The 18,285-nt window shown below is 45.2% G+C and overlaps 1 protein-coding gene across 2 annotated transcripts in view; it reads left to right on the top strand.

The window, feature by feature from the left end:
• FAM178B (family with sequence similarity 178 member B) overlaps positions 1-18,285 on the top strand; it is a 126,845-nt gene that overhangs the window by 10,551 nt on the left and 98,009 nt on the right. For both annotated transcript variants that reach the window (XR_006104720.1, XM_042475999.1), the window contains exons 6-7: positions 3,596-3,751; positions 11,139-11,244. Coding sequence is in view for 1 of the 2 variants with exons in the window: in XM_042475999.1 (XP_042331933.1) it covers positions 3,596-3,751; positions 11,139-11,244 (262 nt within the window). In the remaining variant the exon portion in view is untranslated. The remainder of the gene's footprint in view (positions 1-3,595; positions 3,752-11,138; positions 11,245-18,285) is intronic.

Genomic DNA, 18,285 nt, shown 5'->3' with positions numbered 1-18,285 from the left:
TGACTCTTTCGTGCCACTGGACAGTGATGCTTGGCCAGGATGCCAACAAGGAGACCAGGACCTGCCTGCCTGGTGACAGAGGCTCAGCTCACTGCAGGCCATTTAGCCCAGAGGTGGAGTAGTCTTTTTTTGAGCTGGCGTCTGAATATCAACATGGGAAAGGTCTGCCTTTCAGCTGGGGATGGGACTAAAGGCAGGATCAAAACAAAGTGGGCAGTTCTGTAATTCTGACCACCAGTGAGGCCATTCTCTCAGCAATGGTACAAAACACCTTTCTATGCTAGGCTGTACAGTAGTCACCATCCATACGGTACCAGATCTGGCTGGGCATTCTGAAAGTTGTCCAAAAAAGGGATTTTATCCCATCGCTGGTGGGAATATATCTGGCCAGTGCCTCTGTCCATTTGAATCTGGCCTCTCCAGTCCTAGCATGGTGTTCTTAATCACTAAACAACACTGTTTCCTCCCCACCCACTTCCAACTGCCCCATTTTATCTTCTCTGCCCCTGTTTTCCTCTCTGTTCCACCCCGTTGCATATGGAGAGGGATTTGGACTGGAAGCATAGAGATTTTTCCCAACCATGTTCAATGAAATACTGCCTCTTGTTATGGGCTGGAGAGAGGGATTAGAGAGAGGCAGATCCTCCGTATTTCTACCTGCCTCCCTCCTTACACATTTATTGTTAATAACAGCTTTGGGGTAAAGACCATTTAAAGCTGGGTACTAGGAATGGTAACCCATAGACATCCCAACCTGCTCTGAAGCAGAGCATCAAGTTGGCACCCCAGTTCTTCCACTGGTTAACATGAGGCACAGTTTACTGGGGATTTCTTTTGTGTAAGTCCTGTTCAGTTGAGGCATGGTCTGTACAAGGTGAGACTGAGTGGCATCTCACCCAGCCACCCTTATTGGCATAACTTCCATGCCATCCAAAGCAGCCACCTCACCTGGTGTCCTCTTAGAAAGGGCCAGATCATCCATGGTTCAGCTGGTGCAATCTTTCCAGCCCTTCGGTGGTTGGGGACCCAATGCTGAAGGGAAAAGGTGTAGCTTCCTTCCTTCCTTGCTTGCTTGCTTCCTTTGCCATTTCTTGAATCTCCTGTTATTCCTGCTTTGATCAACATTTCAAGCATCACTTGAGTAAATTATTAAAAATGCACAGGATCAGGCTGCTACTCCTACTGAAGGCACAGGGGCTAAAAATGGGTTACTGCATGAAAATGTTTGTGCCGCTGTCTTTCTAGCTTGATGTTTTACTTATTCATTTATTGATTTAATTTCTGTGCTCCTCCTCGTCCTCCTCCAATGGCTCACACCAGGAGTATTCCTGTGGGATGCAAAAATGAGGGCATTGCCCTGCAAATAAGGGTTGTGGTCTCCAAATGAATTTTTCCTTCAGATCCCGGATTTCTAGCATCGCATTAACTTGAAAGATCAACATGCAAAGGGATCTTGCAGCATCTTTGAGACTAACTGGCAAAAGAAGTTGTAGCATAAGCTTTTGTACACTGAGTCTACTTCCTCAGGTGCATGGGGTGAACATCTGAGCATGGTTTGCACCATGGAAGTAGACCAAGTTGTAGCTTATGCTACAATTTCAATTGCACAGTTCAACTCAAAGATGCTACTAGAGCCCTTTGCATGCTGATATTTCAGACTAACTTCTCTTTCAGAGAGCTCTGGCACCATTACAGGTCTCAGAATTCCATAGCACTGAGCCGTGGCAGTTAAAGTGGGGTCAACCTAGATTATTATAGTGCAGGATAAAATCACAATCATAATGACAAGTTAAAATAGCTTAACAGTTTGAAACAATTTAAAAAAACAGGTATATGTACATTGAAAGTAACTAAGCCCCAAAGGCTTTAATGAAAAGCCATGGTTTGACTTGGCATTGGAACGAAGTCAACATTGGTTCTGGGGGGACCTCTCAAAGAAGGGCCTTCCACAGTGGAGAAGGTTTTCTCCCCTCACCTCTTAACCATGTCTTGTGGTTCCTTGGGTTTAACTTGGATCTGCAGGTGCCTTGTGTATCCAGAGTTGTTTTCAGTGTAAGGTCACTGTACCATTTCTCTAGCAAGAGTTGTTTAAAAGTCCATAAGTGGGAGCATTCAAGAGCCCTGCTGGGAACAGAGATTAAGGAAGAAATCAATCCAGTGGTTTGCTCTTAATCTTCCCCTCTTGCTCCAGCCACGGAAATGCCTCTGCAAGCGCATTAGAAGCATGCGAAAGCAAACCTGGCAATCAGGACCGTTTATCTGTATCATTTCATTTCACTGTCAGGGTGCTTTGGGTCCTTTTGGCACTTGTCTGTATGTAAGTCCTGTTGCTCCCAGCGTGGTTTGCTTCCAAGCAAGTGTGTTTGAGTCAATACTTCTGTTTTTTGTAGTTGGACTACTGAGGCTTAAAGGTCCCCAAATTTCCAGCATTGCAGTAACTTGCTGCAGTTTAGTATGCAGAGAGATCTTGTAGCATCTTTGAGACTAACTGAAATAAAGAAGTTGGCAGCATGATGTAGACTTAAGTCTGCTTCTTCAGATGCATTCAGATGGAAGTAGACTGAATGCTGACAACTTCTTTATTTCAGTTAGTCTTAAGGGTGCTGCAAGATTTCTCTACATACTGATTCTACAGACTAGCACAGCTATATCTTTGAATTTTGCTGCACTTTAGGCATCCAAAGAATTTGATCTTGTTATTTGCCTTCCAGTTGACATTCAACTCATGAGACTTACGATGATACTGCCCATGGACTTTTTTTTGTGGCAGGATTTCTTCGGAGTGGGTTTGCCATTACTTTCCTCTGAGGCTGGGAGAGTGTGACTTGCCCAAGGGTACCTAGTGGGTTCTCATAGTTGAGAGGGAATTTGAACCCGGGTCTCCTGGAGTCCTACTCCAATGCATCATACTGGCTCATCTAAAGAACAGAGGCACAGAAAGCGACCAAGGGGATGCAAACATAATAGACGTAAGAGTTCTCCCTAGTAGACATTTGGGGAATGAAGTAAAAGTACATTGGAGGCAGGATTTTCATGGGGTAATACCCTCAGTTTGTCCCCCTTATAGCTAGAACCTTTGCCAAAGGTGTATCTAGTCCAGCATCCTGCTTACACTGTGTTTCCAATTTATTATATCTGCCTCTCTATTTCAGAAGATCTCTGGGCAGAGTAAAGGCACCAAAACAGCATTCAACGGGTGTATCCACATGACATAATTATAGCAGTTTGATCTCACTTTAACTGCTACAGACCCAGAATCAGTACATTTCTACCAAATCTGGAACCACCCAGACCTGCTTCCAGCTCCGACTCCACAATTCTTGACTCCGGCTGCACAGCTCTGCTAAGAAGTCTGATGAGAGTTGTAGTCCAAAGTTTTTCCCCACCAGGCTCTCAGGAGTAAGCTGGCCTAAAGCATTCAGTGTTCAGACAAAGTACAGTCTATGGTGGAAACCAAAACCTCCATCCCTTGGAGATAAGGGGGATTTGGGGTAGGGAAAGTTCAGGCATCCCGTCCTTAATCTGTACTTGGTCTTTTTCTCTATCTTTTTCTCTGAGCTGCTTGTAAACAGCTACCTTTTTTACCTCCTCCTAGGTTGTTCCTGGAGAAGTTCTCTATTAATCGGGGCACCATCCCAACTCTCTACCCGGGCGAAAGCATTTTTCGGTTCCCACCTCACACAAGGACCACTTTGCCTTTGGACGCTACTGGGCTGGAGCCACAGAACCAGATAGAAAGACTTTTCTTCAGGTGAGTTCCCTGTATTAATAACGCAAGTGAGCCATGGCTTCTAGCCCAAGGGTGCAATGGACCACTTGCCATTGAAATCTTTGTTCTCTCCTGCAGCCAGTGGATGGGCCACTTAAAACAGCAGGTGCTGACTCTTAAAAGTGAATGCTCCTCCCTATAGAAAAGATCCACACATATATATATACAGTATGTATATATAAAGGAAGAGCTTCTCCTTGATCTGCTAGGTTTCTATGCACAGGTGGTTTTCTTTTTCTTACAGATGAGTTGTAACCCATTGTGCAGCCCAGACCCTGGTTTCCGACTTTTAAATTATCAAGTCATCTTGCTCATCCCCCCAAAACTGTGCAACCCCACTTATGGAAAACTCAAAAATTAATAAGTGAATCCAGTGCTGTGTGTCTGTGGCTGCTGCATAACACAACACACGAGGGGGATTCCAGATGTTACTGTTGAAGGAGAATAAGGAGCAAAGTTAGCCACAATCAATTTTGGATCTAAGCTTGAAATCTAGGTTGAAAAGCTCTACCCACCGCTATTTCTCCTTCATTATATCTCCCAGGGGTAAGGCTCTTTGTTACGACCCATTGCAGCTGAAATCTTCAGAGAAACAGGAGGAACATTCTCCTAAAGATGTAAATCTTGCCTGTGTTATCTTTGCAGTCAAGGGTGGTTAATTCCTACCGTTTTCTCCTTGCTGCAGGAGAGAGCAAAGATTTCTATGCAGGATTCCCCCAGTATTACCACTTTGCAAAGTCTCCCAGGGCATTATCCTGCACAGAAATACACATTATTTTGTGCAGAAATGACATGTGGCTATTCTGCATGGAAACGCATGTTGTTTTTCTGTGCAAAACCTCTACGTTTTCCACCCAGGAAACAGCATACGTAATGGACGTAAACTCCACTTTTTGCTGTGCAAAAAGAGTGTTCCCTTCCTTGAACAAGAAAACCACCTGTATTTCTGCACAGAATCATCCTCCAGAATGCTTCCCAATGTGTGAATACTGGCAGAGACTGCGCAGGTCTCGTGCGGCCGCATCATTCTTCCCAACAAGGTTTTCTGACACTAGGAACTAATGTGCTTTACATCCCTCTACTCTCCATGTGCCATTTTTCCTAGCAAAATTGCTGGGATTTTTGCATTGGTTTCTGCAGTAGTGAAGAATGAGTGCAGCTTTCAAATGGTTCAGTCTGGGGGATTGCATGATTCTTGGGGGATCAATCCAAGACCAACCTATGCCCTCCTTTCCATGCTAGGAAATTGCCCGTCCCCAGTGCATTCATGCCCTGCAGCTTCTGCTAGGGCATAACCTGCTCTGAGCTTGTGAGACAAAGCTCCGTGCCCCTCTGCTCCTTTCACTCCCGCCTGCCACTTATGGAGCATTTAACTGGCTCCAGCAAGAGATTTGAACATTGTGGACATAGTAGATCTCCTCCACCCTTGTGTTGCTTTCTCTGCTGTTGCTGGAAATGGGGGAACCTGCGGGCATGAAGGTAATTGCCTTAAAAACAGCTTAGGTTTGCTTCCGCTACCGCTGCTTCTGCCTCCCCTGCCAGCGTATTATTTAATAATAAGAATTAATAATTAATGGCACTTTGCATTACGGGAACAGTGTTGAGTCGGGGATCCTGCGAAACATTACGGAGGCTGATTAATTAAGCCTCTGTGAAAATTGGAGGCCGTGGAGATGTGGGTGAATGCGCCTGCGCCTGTATGGGAAGGCTGTGGGAGCCATGCTGTGTGTTGGCATGTAGAGCCAGCCTTGCAGTTTAAGAGTAATAATCTGAACGACATTTTTGCCCCTTTTCCCATCAGCGGAGGAGCTAAATCACTGCAGTTCAGTTATTAAACTGTGGTCGAGGCTCACTAGAAGGGCTTAGTCTACTTTCAGGCAACTCCCAGGACCATGATTTAAAAGACAACACATGAAATTGCTAAGAAATAGGATAAAAATGGAGTTGTGTTATGAGGGGTAGGGCTTTGCCATCTCATGCAGAAGAGACAATCCTTATTTTAAAAAAGCAGCTTGCCTCATCAGCATTGTTCAGAAAAGAGTTTATCACACTGGGGCTAATTGCAGCATTAAAGAGAGATTAAAGTGCATTTAAAGCATCCCGCAAATAAAGCGAAAATGGCAAGTAACTGCGTGAATGATTATCGCACGCAATTGCACAAAAAAAGTGATATCGGAAATGCATTGTCGCTGAGATCCCGAAAGTGAAAAGATGTGTGTTAATGCTCCTTTGTGACCACTTTAATGGTGAGTTTTGTGCGACGTCGTGTGAAATCATTTCCCATAATTATCTGATTTCCCCAGGATATTCACAGGATAAACTCCCGATCTCCTTCGGGATAGGCTCCATGCAAGGGTAGCTACAGGCATTTAGGCAGAAGTTCTCCTTAGGAGGAAGGCTTTTTCTCACTGCAAAACCAATTTTAAACCAATTTTAAACCTTTGGCAGCATGAGCTTTCTTAGACTTCTACTTCCTACTGAATGCATCTGAGGAAGTAGACTGAAGTCTAGGAAAGCTCATGCTGCCAACTTCTTTCTTTCAGTTAGTCTCAAAGGTGCTACAAGATCTCTCTACATACTGTATTATGACGAGTTCAAATTTCGTTATAGCTTGGGGAAGTTCCTTTTTTTAGATTATCCTTTCCAGAATCCACCAGCCAGCCCTGGTTAGGGGATTCTGGAATGGATAGTCCAAAAAAAGAAAAAAAGGGGAGCTTTCCCAAGCTCTGGCTGAGATAAATTGTACCTGCACCTCATCCTTATGCATCTTGGGTCCACGTCGTGCTTGTAGTCAGACACACATGTTCCATGCGCCTTCCCTGCCTTGCCGCTCTCCTCATTTGTATGGGGGAGTGGCAGCACATAGCTCAACCTTGTGAATATTCTAGCAGGCCTGTGAAAGTAGGTTACCTGTCATGCATGGCATCCCTGTGATAAATGGCGATGGAGTGCCAACACACACCCCACGGGAGTGTAGCGGAGCCTCCCCCAGAATACCAACGAAGGGACTGGCTTTGCTTGGCTTCGACGAGGGGAGAAGAAAGAAGCCTCCGGGTCGTGCCAGCTTCTGACAGTAATTAGCCCGCTTTGGCTCTGCTAATTGGAAGAGATACACGGCCTTGTAGGAAGCGGATGTTAGACAAGGGGAGGCCTGCGTTGTGGGTAGGCAGAGAGAGGAACACCGAAGCGTGAGGGATGTGCGTTCGGAAACAGGAATATCCGACAAGCGCTCGCCTGGTGTCTTCCCACCATCACCGGTGAAAGAAATGCCGGGCGCTTTTTGAAGGAATCTTCTGGAAGGAAAAAAGTGTTTTGTTGAAGGAAGCCTCCAAGGTGACCTGACACTTCAAGACATTTGTTGTTTTGGATGACAACAGCTAGAATGCCCCAGCTAGCCTAGTCGTTGCCAGTACAGGTTGTGTCTCCCTTATCTGAAATGCCTGGGGGGAGAAGTATTTTGGATCTTGGAATGTTTGCATATACATAATGAGAGATCTTGAAGGTGGGACCCATCTCCAAGATGGATGTTAACTACTCTTGAGTCGATTGTGACTCATGGTGACCCCATGGATGAGATATCTCCAAGACTCCCTGTACTCCTCTGATCTGCTTTAATAGAGTCCATCTATCTAGCATGTGACCTTCCTCTCCTTCTACTTCCCTCCACCTTTCTTAGCATAACTGTTTTCTCGAATGAGTTGTGCCTTCTCATGATGTGACCAAAGTACGACAGCCTCAGCCTAGTCATCTTGAATTCCAGGAGATTTCTGGCTTGATCTGTTCTAGGACTCATTTCTTTGTCTTTTTGGCTCTTCATGCTATCCTCAGTACTCTTCTTCAGCAGCACATCTCAAATGAATTGATTTTCTTCTTACCCACTTTCTTCACTGTCCAGTTCTCACAACTATACATGGTGATGGGGAATACAGTGACTTGTATGATTCTGACTTTAGTGCTCAGTTGTATATCTTTACTTTTGAGGATCTTTTCCAGTTCTTTCATAGCTGCCCTTCCCATTCATAGTCTTCTGATTTCTTGACTGCAGTCTCCTTCCTGAAAGATGTTTCATCCAAGGTATGGGAATACGATATACCAATCTTAAAAACATAACTGCACAGCATTAGAAGCCCAATTCTAGTTATTTTGTAAAAGCCTGACGGTGCAGAAGTGGTTTGACCTGCCTCGGAAGGAGAGCAAGGTGGAACTGTAAGTGCTATAACTGTGTAGTGAGAAAGGGACCATTATCTGGATAGCCTCTTAAGTGCAGCAAATAAGATAAAGTGATGGCATGAGCAAAGCTTTTCCTGAAAGTCTAATCTTAGCTACCCTTCCAGGTTCCATTCCTGCTTCTTCACAGCTCCAAGTTGCTGCCTTGAGTTTTGCTAGCTGCTCTTGGCTTCCTCTTGAGCAGAACTGGCCTCTCTCAGAGTTTGCCATCCTACATCAAATTACGTCCATGGAGACTCCACCGCCGCGTTTAGTCTCTGACCTAGCCTATATTTAAATGCCCTCTTGGTTAATGGACAAGGCTTCATTGGTTTCACACAATGCATGCCAAGCCTGACACTTCATCAATCTCTCCTTTCTGTCCGAATCCAGCCTCCATCCCCTAAGGGGCTGAGGCAGAGACAGATGGGACATACAGGGGATGCAGTGAAGATGTCCAGCACAAGGAAGATGGTGGCTCTTGAAACAGGCACCGCAAACCCCCGGGCGGGCATTTCAGCCAAAGCACTCGGCCCAATGAGGAATGACTCACCAGACCGGAAGCGAGGCACAAGGAGTCCCTGTCTGGGTGACCAACTCCTCTGCCTTTGGGCCATTAAGTGGAAGGTTGCAGCTGGTTGACCCTCTAATGGCTGATACCCGGAAGAATTTGACTGACTACTTGTCTGGGCAAAAATAAATGTAATATTTTAAGATCAGTGGAGCCCCTTTTGAACATCCTCTCCCTCTCTCCAGTGCCATAGTCTGGATCCAGGGCAAGACCTCAACATCCAGTCTTGCAAATTCAGGACAGAAGGAAAGTAAATTGCAGCCAGTTAGTACTGGCTAGTGTCTGAGACCTCCATTCATTCTGTTGTTCTTGCAGGCCCCTTTTCACCCATGGATTGCTTGGCACTGGCGACCGCAGGTTGCATTCTTACCGCTCTGAGTTGCCCTAGCTTTCTCTCTTCCCCAGTCCTCCTAATTCTTGTACATTCTTGCAGTGAAGAAAGAAATATGTTTGTGTTTCACTTTTGCTTGTGCGAGTCTGAATGCAAACTCTGCCTTTCCGAAAATCAACTCTTTCTTCTCGCCAGCCAGCACCGGGAGCACTTTTCCTCGACCAAATTTGTAGCAGATCCTGCTGAGGAGAAATTCATCAAATTGCCCAGACGCAGCCAGGGAGCGGAATGACAGCCTTGAGGCTCAGGGGGGAAGCATCACTTCGGATCATTATGTTCCAAGCAGCTTAAATATATTTTGTCCCAGAAAAATATGGCATCAAATGCTCAGGGAAGGTTTATTTAAAAAGAGTTGCTTTCAGCAGGGCTGCCGGGTGTCTTTTAAAATTGTGTTTTCTCTTTAATGCACAGGACTCCTTCCTGCATCTTTTATTTTCACTTACTGAGCTTGTATAGAAATAATGCACAGAAGAAGCCGTCAGCTTATTTTTGTTCTGTTCTGGGGTTGTTTTTTTGTTTACTTCGACGGAAGAACAGAACAAAAATTCACAGGGGCTGTTCTTGCTCCGGGAAAGGCCAAGGAAAAGGTTTCCATTGAAAGCCAAGAGTGTTGAACGGTGAAGTCTTCAAATCAAAAAGACTTCATAGGTTGGAATCCTGTTGGCATTTGAGGCATACATAAGTTCCCCTATAGTAGTGGCTGGATGTTTTTGTCTTATGTGGACTGTCCACATTCAATTCATGGATGTGCATGTGCATCTGACGTCTTGGTCCAGTTGTGCAACGTTGCTATTCAAGGGGGTGGGGGTGCCTTTGTGCCTGGACAGGTGGTGCCATTGGACACAGAAACATGTTTAAAATTGTGCATGTGTATTGCACTTGGGTGCCTGTTAATGGAGACATGTTGCAAGTGGATGCACATGTGTGTTGAGAGCAGTGATACCTAACTGGGCCGAGAATCCAGAAATTTTGGTATAAAGCAAATTTTTAACTTGGATTCAGAATGAGACTGGGGGCATTGCCCCTTGGACCCCCCAAGATCCATAGGTAAGCCTACTAAGCTGGTCCTGGTTACAACACCAGTAGCATCCTTGGTTCCCAGAAAGTGTAGAAGCAAGACCGCCTCTAATATTGGGAGTAATATATAACTTGTGTAGCTACATCCAAAAAATAAACTAGATTGAGTGCACCATCAAGCTTCTTGATTAAGGATTCAGACCCAGGCCTTCCCTGGTCCATGCTTGGCATTTTTTCCTGAGCATCTAAATAAATCAAGGATTCATCCTTGGGCCCTTTTGTGGAGCTCTCTGTATCTAAGCATAGGATTTGCCAGACCACGCAGCCTTGCCAGTTGGTTTCCAATCTGTCTGTAGGTTGATTTCACTGGCTTTGATGTGGGTCCCATATGGAGACCTTCCAGCCATATTTTTTCAGTTAGATCTGACAACAACTAAGGTTTAAAAAAACAAACCAAAATAAAATAAACCCTGAACTTAGGGTCGTGAATTCACTCACGGGTTTCGTCCGGATTTTAGAAGAGACGGACTCCTGTATAATCTGTTCTAATATCTTTGTTTGGATGGAGATCAGACTGATTGGTCTATAGTTACCTGGATCTCCTTTCTTGTTCTCTTTTCTTTCTTTTACAAAACCTTAACGTGTCTACCTGTTAAATCCTTGGGTGGTATAAAAAATTGCTCCCCCGTACAGTCAACTCTCCACATCTGGAGCTTTGACTTTTGCGGATTTGATTATTTGCAGATTTGATTGATATGTTCTCTAGGTCCCTCAGCATGACTCTGTGGCCAATTTTTGCCAAATGTTCCTCTGGAGGACCTAGAAATTCTTAGAGAGAACACTTCTCTAGGCATTTATAGGTTCTTCAGCACAATTGTGTGGTCAACCTCTGGCAGAAGTTGACCATACAGTTGCACTGGAGGACCTAGAAATTTCTAGCGAGAACACCTCTCTAGGCATTTGTAGGCCTTCCAGCACAATTCTGTGGTCAACGTCTGGCAGAAGTTGACCATACAGTTGCGCTGGAGGACCTAGAGATTCCTAAAGATGTGTTCTTTCAGGTTTTTTTTAAAAGTGTTTTTTTATTTCTGTTTTTTACAGTTTTACAGGGGTCCTGCATCCCAAATGGCAGTGAATTTGGGGGGCCAACTGTATTTCCTCTGACTCCTCTTTTGTGTCTCCAGTTCCCAGTTCCCCCGCCAGCTGGCACTCCTCCATGATGGCCTCATCAGCTCCTTGTACCGGGGCCAGTCCAGGTGTCCCCATGCCGTCCTGCGTTGGCTGTTCCAGGTAAGCCATTCCAGTTGCTTGCAGATAGAATGCCTTGCCATTAGATGGCAACAGTGCACAAAGCATGAGTGAGATGGTCTCTGTCTAGAGTGGCCAGATGTCCTAACCACGAAGGAGGACAAGGCACAGCAAAATGTAAGACATTAAAGGAGAATGTTGTTCTTGTAGTTAGCTGCCCCTGAGTTGGCTCTGACTCATGGCAACCCTGTGGATGAGACATCTCCAAGAATCCCTCTCCTCCACTGCATTCTTGCCCAGATCCTGGAAGCCCTTGCCCATAATAACCTTCCTGATTGAGTCTATCCATCTGGCTTGTGGTCTTCCTCTTTTCTTCTACCCTCCACCTTTCCTAGCATTATTGCTATTTCTAGTGATCCATGTCTTGATCCATGGCCAAAGTAAGATACTCTCACCTTGATCTTAGCTTCCAAGGAGAGCCCTGGTCTGATCTGTTCAAGGATACATTTGTTTGTCTTCTTGGCTGTCCATGGGATCCTAAGCTCTCTTCTCCAGCACCACATTTCGAATGAGTTGGTTTTCTTTCTGTCTGCTTCCTTCACTGTCCATCTCTCACATCCATACATGGTAACTGGAAATACAGTGGTCAGATTGGCATGTGTTAGTGTGTCATAGATACGTACCAGTGCACTCTGTCCATTGCAGTTTCCTCTCTGTACAGACTGAAACCTGTCTGCAAAGGTACAGACCAGGCTCTGTACTTCGGAGAGAAAAATGGGCTTGTCATTACGTATATGCCTTCAGGTTGTTTCCGACTTAGGGCGACCCTATCATGGGTTTTCTTGGCAAGATTTGTTCAATTTGTCGTTGCTATCCTCTGAGGTTGTGAGAACGTGACTTGCCCAAGGTCACCCAATGGGTTTCATGGCCACTACACTATGCTTGCTCTTTCTTGCCACCTTGCGTAGTGGTCTAGCAGTGACTGTCTACATTTTGGGCTGTCCAACAAAGTTGCTAACTTTTCTCCTGCGCTTTCAAGCAGCTCCATTGCCGACAGAAATCCACAAAGGGAATTTTTGTCATCTGTCTAGGCCAGGGGTAGGCAATTTTTTTGAGCCGGGGGCCGGGTTGCTGTCCCTCAGACAACTGGGGGGCCGAAGCCAAAAAATAAATAATTAAATAATTTTTTAAAAAATTAACTATATAAATAAACCAGGACAAATGTAGGATAAAATTTTCAAATGGAAGACACTTTTTAAAAAAAATGCTGATTTTTTTAAAAAAAATGTTAATATAAATGCATGTTTCTGAGGCTTCGATAGACAATTGCCCCCTAAAGGCCCCGGCAGCAATCGGCGGCAGGACTGGGCTGGGGCCGGTCCCAAGGCCTCACCGGGCCGCATCCGGCCCTCGGGCCGCAGGTTGCCTACCCCTGGTCTAGGCCAATGCGGCATTGCAGAAAGCTCCACCAGTTGAATTTTCTCTTTGCCTTTAGCAGACGTAGTAGAAGGCATTCTGCTCTGTTGAGATAGCAGCACAGCAGTCAGGTTCCAGGACAGGCTGTCATCATAAAGCGGCTCTCGCGGCTTTGCAAGGCTTTGCCTGTTTTGCAAATTTGATGAACGCAATAAAATAAAACAGGAAGATTGACATCTCTTTTTGGAGCAGCGAGGCTGCTCTGAAGCACTCTTGCTGGGTTCAAAGCACAGCCATTTCTCTTCTGCTGTTGAGTCCCAGGAGGAGGAAGAAAAAGGAACATGGAAATCTGAAGCAGAAATTGACTGCGCACAGTATGGAAGGGCCAGACATTGTAAAGTCATCACACACAGTTCCTCTCTGGTCCATCCCTTGTGGTGTTTTTGCACTTAAAACAACAACTTTTGTGGAGAAGGGAGGAGATGAATTACAGTGTTTGTGGTTCCCTTTCCTTTTGCAAAATTTGGAGGGTCTAAGGTAGAACAGAAGAAAAAGACAGTCATGGGATCCTGGGATTAGTTCCTGATGTCTTCTCCCTTCAAGGGGCCTTAGCTGCAGAAGGAAAGGACTCAGAAACCCAATGTCGTCTTGATATTTTGGAGTGCAACTCCCATCATTTGCCAGCAGTACAGAAACCTGGTAAAATGTCAGAACGTACACAAATGACTTCTTTTGACCCTCTTGCACAATCTTCCCCACTCCGCCACCTTGTACATGTGTTGGACTACATCCCCCATGGTTTCCGACCAAGGTAGTAGCACCATCCTGCGGGTGATGGGAGCTGTAGTCCAGTACATGTAGAGGATACCAAGTTGAAGAAGGTTGCTCTAACGTTGCTGAAGTTGTCAAAGAGGGAGCCATTTTAGCCTTTCCCAGCAGATCAGCAAAGACTTGGGGAGAAGCTAAGTGGCTTAGAGAGTTGGGTATGTCTAGCCTGGAGCAGAGAAGGCTGAGAGGTGACATGATAGCCATCTTTAAATACCCAAAGGGATGTCATGTACAAGATGGAGTGAGCTCCAGAGACTAGAATGTAAAACAGTGGATTCAAATTGCAAGAAAAGAAATTCCACCTAAACATTAGGGAGAACTAATTTACTGTAATTGCTGTTCAACAGTGGAATATTCTGCCTTTTACAGTGATGGACTCTTCTTCTTTGAAGGTCTTTAACCAGAGGTTGGATAGATGTCTTTCAAAAGTGTTTTAGTTGTGTATTCTTGCATGGCTGGGGATGTTGCTCTTCAGTACAAAGCTTGCGCAATGGGAGCATAACGTAACTGTTGGATATGTATGCTATGCTGGTGCAATGTAAGATCTCACCAAGTTCTCCTGGAAGCCTTCTATTCATAAATCATAATATGTTGGAAGTGACTTGGTGGCATATAAAGCAATGACAATGACCATTTGCTATGCCACCTGAAGCAGCAAAATGTCTTAGTCCGGTCCTGTTTTCCCCCCGAGGGTGGGTTGTGGATGGGTGAGCTAATGGCAAAAGCAAAGAGGACCGATTCACTTTGCAAGGGTTGTTGTTGTTGTGTACCTTCGTTTCCAACTTATGGTGACCGTAAGGCGAACCCATCATGGGGTTTTCTTGGCAAGATTGGTCCAGAGGAGGTTTGCCATTGCCATCATCTGAGGCTGAGAGAGTGTGACTTGCCCAAGGCCACCCAGTGGGTTTCAGGACCGAGCTGGGAATCAAACCTTGGTCTCCAGAGTTGTAGTCCGACACTGAGACCACTATGGCAGTGCACGCTGACTGTCTTTGCAAAGGTTAGCTCCTGGAACCCCCCACATGTACTTCCTAGTGCATCCACCAATGTCTGGCTCACTTCCAGTTCTCTCTGGCTGGGGATGATCTCTTAACAATATTCTACACCTCCCTTTCCTTCCTGCCTCACGTCCCACCAGATAATAATGCCGTGCATTTACAGAGTCCTCTTCCTTCCTCTCCCAGCACTTTAGAATACTCTGATTCTTTCCTCTCTCTCTCACTTTGTGCACTCCAGGGATCCGGGCAAGTTGCATTTTTTGATTATAATTCCTTTCATCAGCATGGGAGACTGTGGCACATGGCTCATTGCGTCATGCTGGTAGAAGGAAACCTCATAAAAGCAGCAGCCATGGATGGTGGAAGAAGGAAAAGGAGGGAAGAAGGGGGATTGACCCATTCCAGACTGGGACTTTTGGGGGTCGACGTACCCCTGAAACCACCTGGCAAAACTGGGCCACCAAGATTCCTATGCAGTTGAGCCTTCTCCTCAATAATCAATCAGAAGTGTATTAAATGGTCAAGTACTGAAAAAAAACATGGAAGCCTATCCAAGGGTAACTGTGTTGGCCATGTAGCAAAGTACAGTAACATCCAAAATCCACAAAACAGCAATACCATTTTTGGGCCAACCAAAATGTACAAAATGCATGTTGCAAGCTTTGCAACGATGGAGCTTTGAAAGCTTGCAACGTGTATTTTGTGCATTTCGGTTGGTCCCAAAAAGATGTTTCGTGGATTTTGGAGGTTATTGTACTAAGAACTATGAAGAATGCAATTGCCCTTGAGCCCTCCCAGGAATAATAAAGGTTCCCTGCTATTTCCTGTCTTACTCCCAAATCAGTGCAGATTAACCATGAAAAAACTCAGTTTCACTTTACACTCGAGAGGCTCCCTGTGAGAAAGTATGCTTTCTAGCCCTTTCATCAGGGGTGGAAATCATGCAACCCTTGAACTGAACTACTACTCCCAGTATTGGAATTGAACTACAATTCCCAACATTCTGCATCATTACGATGCTGGGCGTGGGCTGATGGTAGTTATCATCCAGCAACATCTGAAGGTGTCGCCCAATTCCACCCCTTGCCTTAGAGTTAATGTATTTATTTACTTCGTAATGGCTCACAAATGTCCATAGCCAGGTACAGTCCAGTTAAGGGAAATTAGATCTGCTGATGCCTGTCATGTGAAATATCTAAAAACGCTCCTTTGGCAAAATAAAAATACAAAATCACCCAAAACAGCAGGCCCTTGGCATCTGCTGGGGTTTGGTTTTAGCCCCCCCCCCCCATGGATACCAAAATCTGTGGTGTGCTCAAATCCCATTATATACAATGATATAGTAAAATAGTGTCTCTTGTATAAAATGGCAAAATCATGGCTTGCTTTTTGGAATTGCAATATTTGCAAGACATGGATATTTGAATCCACGGATGCCAAATCTGTGGATGCAAAGGGTGGACTATATATGGTGAAAAATAGAGGGAAATTAAGTATTAAATATGGAGGAAAACTTTGATGGAGGGTGTGTGCTAAATCTTCCTCCCCCCCAATATCTCCAGAAGCGATAATAGCACAGGGCTCAGAGGATTATACTATGTGTTCTTCCTCAGTGCTTGACATCTCTGGCGTGTTTCTTCCCATACTCTGCTTCTTGCAGTTATAAGTAATAATTCCTGTAATGTGTTTGGTGGGCAAGTAGCTTTTTTTAAGTTCAGCGCGTAGGAGTAATTTATGTGGCTGCTGTGGGTTCATACATCTTAATCCAGAAGGGGCTGCAGCCATGATCTTGTTTCACCTACACGACTCCAGGCAGAAAAATGCCCCTGCTGTTCCCATGTATTGAGACTATTAAACCTTAATGGCTCAAGAGGTGAAGCACTGCGCACAAGCGAGGATTTTCCTCCTTGGACAGATCAGTGCAAAAGGCTCAAGGTCTTGGGACCAGCCTTCGGATACCTGCCTCCCACATTGGAAGAAGTGGCAAAAAGTGAGCAACCGTATGTCCCGACACACTCATTTTTCACTGCTCTGTTGGATCAAGGAGCCTACTCAAAATAATGAGTCACCGTAACCTGAGGCTGCATCCACACTGCAGAAATTATCCAGTTTGACCCCACTTCAACTGCCCTAACTCAGTGCTATGGAATTCTGGGAACTGTGGTATGGTGAGGCACCAGAGCATTCTGACAGAGAAGGCGTCTTCTTCCTCTTCCTCTTCTTCCTTCTCTGTTCTGTTTCCTCTTTCTTTCTTTCTTCCTTTTCTTCTTCTTCTTCCTCCTTCACTTCATTTTTCTCTTCTTCTTTCTCTTCCTTTTCCTCTTCTTCCTCTTCCTTCTCCACGTCCTTCCTCTCTTCCTTTTCCTCTTCTTCCTCCTCCACTACCTTTTCCTCATCTTCCTGTTCCCTTTCTTCTTCTTCCTCTTCTTTTTTCTCTTTTTTCTCCTCCTCTTCCTTTTCCTCTTTCCCCTTTGTTCCCCTTCTTCCTCTCTGTCTTTTTCTTCTTCCTCTCTTCCCTTTCCTCTTCTTCTTTCTCCTCCTCCTCCTCTTCCTCTTCCACTACTTTTTCTTCTTCTTCCTCTCTTCTTCTTCTTTTCCTTTTTTCATCTTCCTTTTCTTCTTTCTCTTCCTCCTCTTCCTCTTCTTCTCCTTCTTACACTAAAACAGACTGCTCCCTTTTGGAAAACTGCTAACATAATGGTGATGGGAACAGGGCAATCTTTCACTCTGCAGACCAGGTTGGCAACCTTAACCACATCGTGCCAGCAGCCTGGCACACTCACCCACATATAAATCAGGAAAGGAAGGATTTAGAGGCGCTAAAAGGCTGCTGCCATAGGCTTCCAAGTAATTGGCCATAAGGACATGATCCATCCTTCTCCCTAACCTGGCCTTTCTCTGCCGCCCCCTCTATTGAGTTTTAAAATGGAGCTTCCTAATTGTCGCAAGGCAGCAACATAGAAAAAGGCGCCCAGGTACTAAATTGCAGGTTAGGAGCTGAGCTGGCAGCCAAATAGCAGGCCTCCGGACGAAAAACCCAGCAAAGTGGCGTCTAATGAGCCTGGCCAGATGTGCTTCCCCATAGCAATGTGAATCCAAGCGCAAGGATTTGTGTGTGTGTGTTTTGGGATGTGTGCGACATGGAAAGGAGCCTCTGCTTTCCTCCCCACCCACATCAGAGGTTTAAATGGTGTTTTGATAAACCTGACAGGTTGGGTGAGGGGAGAAGAAAAATTCAGAGCAGAGACAGCAGGCAGGTAAAAAGCAAAAGGGTCAACAGCAAAGGCAGCCTGAAGAGAAACCACAGAGGAGCTAGATGTGTTTTTATCGCCTCCGGCAGTATATTTCAAGAATAGGGGAGCAAAGAGGTCCCATACTGTCTCCATTATACATGTTGCAACTTGTATAATATACTTTTGGGTTGGCCTGATAAAGATATCAATGTCTTGTGGATTTTGGATGATAGTGTACATTGCTATCTCTCCAACAAGGCTGCCTCTGGATATATCTTCTCCATTCTCCCTGCCAATTCAATGTGGCTCTTATGTGGAAGAAGGACATGGGTACCACAAAGTGTGGCATATCCCCGCTCCTCTCATTATCCCCAAATATAAATTCTTGTCCATCTGGAAACTATTTCTTTCTGTCCTAGCATGTGGGTTTCCTCTCTGATTCATTGCTTGGCAACATCCGAATTAATCTGTGAACAGGCTCCATTGGGAAGTCTTAAAAGATGATGAGAAAGAGGAGTGCTGCTTCTGGTTAGTGGTGGCTGATGGGTCTCATGTTGGCAGGTTGTTGAATAGGCTCTGGATTTTAATCCAGTCTCCCCAAGGTGCTA

The sequence above is a fragment of the Sceloporus undulatus genome, chromosome 6 (assembly GCF_019175285.1).
Source record: "Sceloporus undulatus isolate JIND9_A2432 ecotype Alabama chromosome 6, SceUnd_v1.1, whole genome shotgun sequence".
Taxonomy (NCBI): domain Eukaryota; kingdom Metazoa; phylum Chordata; class Lepidosauria; order Squamata; family Phrynosomatidae; genus Sceloporus; species Sceloporus undulatus.
This window is presented reverse-complemented; position numbering and strand designations above follow the sequence as displayed.